This window comes from Haemaphysalis longicornis, unplaced genomic scaffold, assembly GCF_048455015.1.
Source record: "Haemaphysalis longicornis isolate Haplotype H1 unplaced genomic scaffold, Haemaphysalis longicornis Haplotype H1 scaffold_2, whole genome shotgun sequence".
Taxonomy (NCBI): domain Eukaryota; kingdom Metazoa; phylum Arthropoda; class Arachnida; order Ixodida; family Ixodidae; genus Haemaphysalis; species Haemaphysalis longicornis.
This window is the reverse complement of record NW_027526295.1, coordinates 258121410-258125837: the sequence shown is the minus strand read 5'-3', so window position 1 is coordinate 258125837 and position 4428 is coordinate 258121410. Positions and strand designations below refer to the sequence as shown.

The window sequence follows — 4428 nt, the reverse complement described above, 5'->3', positions numbered from 1 at the left end:
TAGGGAACCAACTCGGGTCGGAAACATCTTCGGGATGAATCCTACCTGCTTTTTTCTTTTGAGAGCATAGAATTCGTCGCGGCTGTCTTTGTTGAAAGGCCTCAGAGTGCGCACGTGCGTAGTGAATCGCAGTTTAGTTTTCGGTTTTTTCTGTTGTGCGTGTTATTTTTCTCCCACCTTTTGTTTGTTTCTAACTGCATACAAGTTTCATGAAAATAAATAAACGTTTGTTAGTAGCGGCTCGTATTGCAAGTTTCGCTTTGCTACCCCTGTTCTCCGTCAATATCTGGGTCTTCACAAAATACAAATTAGCGTCCTTTTCCGAATTCTCAAGAAAAGGGTGGATCGTGTCGCAAACGCTTTAATCTGTCTTTCGATTTTTCATTTTTTTCATCCGGTTTACGGTGTTTCCTTTCCCCTCTTTGGCTCTTGTGCTGTTATTTATCAAACCTATCTTGGAGCCAGCAGGTCTGTAGATGCCGAGGAGGGACACCAGACACGAACCCGAGGCCCAGACGCGGACCAGATGGGAAAGGGGGGATTATTATACGCTTTTTTTTATTTCGGTATTTTCAGTGAACAGCCATCAGAACATCGGGAGCATACGTGACCGGCGTCTAACCCTGACTCCGCCGGTACGAGAACAGGAAAGACGTCCTATGCAGTCTCCGCGTCTACCAGTGGGAACACGTAAATCAAGTCAAAGTCGCCACTCCACCATATATCAAGCCACCCGTCCTTCGATTGCACGTCGAGTGGAATACTACACACTTGTGCAGGACAGATAACCTGTTCTCTCTTTTTTTTAATTTTTGTAGCTCAGTTTGCGCTGTATTACGTTTTATCTCATTCTAACGGACTAATACCGTCTATGACACTCCCCTGGGTGTCATAGACGGTAGATTTCTCTCCCCTTCAGTTCTGCACTCTGAACTGCGTGTACTTGTCTCCCTTTTTACCCACCTCTTTTTTGCAGCCTTAGCTAGGGCTAAGACGACGCCTCTTTCTCTGTTTGCCTGTTTTTCACTTCTCATGTTTATATTACTTTTTTTTGTTCTTCCTCTTTCCGGATTGTATTTTTTTCTATCGTACTTTTATTAACTCTGTAGCAACCGCAGGATAGTCTTCTTACGTCTTTAATGAAAGCGCGCCATGGGGTCATCAATGGTCACCCGAGAGCGAGCCTTGGTACGCTTTAGTTTACCGAAAACATCTACAAACACCATGAAATACTAATAAAGTCGTGTGGGATGCGTTGCATTAAAATTGGCGCAGAACCCATTGTTGTGGTGATAATTATCTCTGTAATTGGGATTAGCATCGTATACGATCTTGGGTAACCAAGGGTAACCAAGTTGACCGCAATTGACCACAGTGGGAAGGCCAGTTGACCACAGGATGTAGCCACCACACTACCTGCAGTGTTCAAGCACGGGCAATAACGAACTGATACCACACGAGAGCCACTGTGAGCACGCATCGGGGTGATGTTGGGACAATTATTCCGATTTGATGCAGTGGAGACTGCGCCGGCACCGCGATTCTGGTTGCGTGACAGCTTTGCGTAGATGAGTTCAATTCAGCCTGCCTCCTTCGCTCTCCTCTCCTCCCCTTTGCATCGAACCACCCCGTCTCGCCACTCGGTGTTCTCTACTTTCCAGGCTTCACACAGAGATGACTCGGTGCAAGAGGCTGGACAGGGAAAGGCACGCCACAAAAATGGTTAAAGGCAGTCCAAGAAATGCGATCGCATTACGCCGCCGGGTTACCAATGCCTCTGCGCATTTAATTGCAAGCAGTATTACATCCCGCCCTTTCTCGGGAGACACCAACGCCTGCGTTACGATGACATTGAACACGAACGTCAGTTACCCTCTCTGACCCGCCGCGGTGGCTCAGTGGCTAAGGCGTTGCGCTGCTGAGCACAAGGTCGCGGGTTCGATTCCCGGCCGCGGCGGCCGCTTTTCTGATGGAGGCGAAAAGCAAAAACGCCCGTGTGTACGAGATTTCGGCGCACGTTAAAGATCCCCAGGTGGTCAAAATTAATCCGGAGCCCTCCACTACGGCGCGCCTCATCGCCTGCGTTGCGTCGGCGCGTTAGACGCTACAATCAATCAAATCAGTTACCCTCTCTGAACGTCTGCTTCCATGATAAGTGGCCCGTTTTAGTGCATAAGACGTGGGTTCGATTCCCACTATTCTTTTTTATGGCTCCGCCTCAACTTTGGCTGCTTCACGAAAACGGAAGGGACACCGTAATGGCATGGAGAATTCGTAAGGAATGCCTCGCACATTTAAGTGTTGTGCTGTCTTTATGTGCTTTCATAGTAAAGGTACTGGCAACGAGTACGCATCCTGCATAGGGCCGCAATTGGGTTAGACTAACAAACTTGCGCGCTTTCACTATAATCGCTATTTGAAGTCTCATGGAGAGACTGAATTAACGCACTTCGCAGAATTTGAGACATAAAACCTGCAGACATTCATAGAATTGTGTACTGATGAGTAGCATTCTTATGCTACTTGTATAGAGCGTGACTTCATTACAGCCAATTTTTTCGGTTTTTCTAGATTCTGTTCGACTTATTATCTCAACGTACGCTATTAGAACGATTACCGGTGGAACTTCCACCAAATAGTCACATTCGCACAGCGGTGGTGGCAGCGAAAGCATCGGCCCGTCAGTAACTCCTGCCTTCCAACATTGCAGGCTAAACGTGTTCCTGCTATCAGCGGCTGCGGTGCCTACCATCGTCACCGAAGATTGCTCCGAAGACTGCGCCGACTGCGCTGCGTTCTGCGCGTGGAATACGTCACCACAGCCGATTTAAAGGACGGGGCCCATCCAGCAACTGTCACATTCGCACAGCGGTGGTGGCAGCGAAAGCATCGGCCCGTCAGTAACTCCTGCCTTCCAACATTGCAGGTTGGTGCCAATTGCATAGCTGTATACTCTTGTAGTTGCTATCGTCTGCCACCACTGCTGCAAGTGTTTCTTAGGGTTATATTGTCTTCTGGAAGTGCTTCTTATGCCAGCTGCTCTGCAATTGTTGTCCCCTTTTTCCAAATGTCCGAGTCTGATACGTGCCTCGCTTGCAATGAGCCGCTTCCTGGTAATGGTCTATACCCAACATGCTGTGAATGCAGTTATGGATACCACATCGGTACATGTTCAGGCGTGAACAAATCATCCTTTAAATCCAGTGATGATGAGGCCAGAAAAACTTGGAAGTGCCAAACATGCAGTATCATGGCAGCTCGAGGCGCTCATTGCAGTAAAGCGAAAACCAGGGAAGGAACGGCCTTTGAAAAAATTCTTGCTGAAATCAACGCCAAGCTGGCACAGATCCCTGAAATTCAAAGCAAGGTGGATGCTTTAATGCTAATGAAAGAAACAGTTGACAAAGTAGAGCACTCGGTTCAGCATTTGTCAGACCAATATGACGCGGTGCTTGCAGGCCTCAAACAGCAGTCGTCTGATATTACCGCCTTGAAACAAAGGGTTGAAAAAATTGAGTCACGCAACGATAGCCAGGAGGTTCATGAGTTGAAGCTGCAGTTGAATCGACTAGAGCAGTACAGCCGACAGCAGAATATAGAAATTCATGGGCTACCTCTAACAGAAAACGAGAATCTACTAGAAAAGCTAAACAAAATTGCAGCTGACCTTGATCTTGCTGAACTGACCCCGTCTGACGTTGAAGGCCTACACAGGCTACCCCCCAAACCGGATAAAGCACCGGCTGTGCTGGTTCGCTTTGTGTCACGCGTAACAAGGAACGAGTGGATGGCAAAGAAGGCAGAACTAAGGGCGGCAAACACAGCAGTACATTTCCTCGACAATCTGACGTCACACAATAAAGCTCTGCTCTGGATGATGAAGTCGAAGGCCCAAGAAAAGCATTATCAGTTTGCATGGCAGAAGGATGGGAAGTTGTTTGTGCGCAAGGCAACTGGCGCACGCGTGGTTCAAATTGAATGTGAGGCAGATCTTGACAAGATTCGCTGAGCCCTCGGTGTTCTTTTAAGATTTTTTTTTTTTTTTCAATGTTCGATACCCACGAACCAACGTATTATGACTGTACGTCATTTAACTCTGCTGTACACAATCGCCGTTTAAATGCCAGTAACAATATGTCAATATTCCACGTTAATGCAAGAAGTTTGAAAAACAAAGTGTTTGATTTTGAAACTGCTTTAGATTCGCTAACTCACTCGTTCGATTTCCTGGCTTTCACAGAGACTTGGTTTTTAAATAAACATGATGCTGTCAAACTACAAGGCTATAAGTCGGAAGGGGTTTATAGAAATAATCGTAAGGGTGGTGGGTCTTCAATTTATGTTAAGGCTGGTATTTCTTATGAAGTGTTGTCTGAATTCTCTTGTGTTAGCGTTCACTTTGAGTCCATCACTATTAAATGTGGCGCA

The 4428-nt window shown here is 46.8% G+C and overlaps 1 protein-coding gene across 1 annotated transcript; it reads left to right on the top strand.

Moving 5' to 3' along the window:
- The first annotated feature begins 3067 nt into the window (after positions 1 to 3067).
- Positions 3068 to 4009, top strand: LOC144167755 (uncharacterized). Its single transcript, XM_077696937.1, has one exon. The coding sequence runs from the start codon at positions 3068 to 3070 to the stop codon at positions 4007 to 4009; it is 942 nt and encodes a 313-aa protein (XP_077553063.1).
- Positions 4010 to 4428: the final 419 nt, after the last annotated feature.

What these genes read in the sequence shown, in the direction of transcription:
- LOC144167755 (XM_077696937.1), top strand. Translation starts at nt 3,068, where the DNA reads ATGTCCGAGTCTGATACGTGCCTCGCTTGCAATGAGCCGCTTCCTGGT.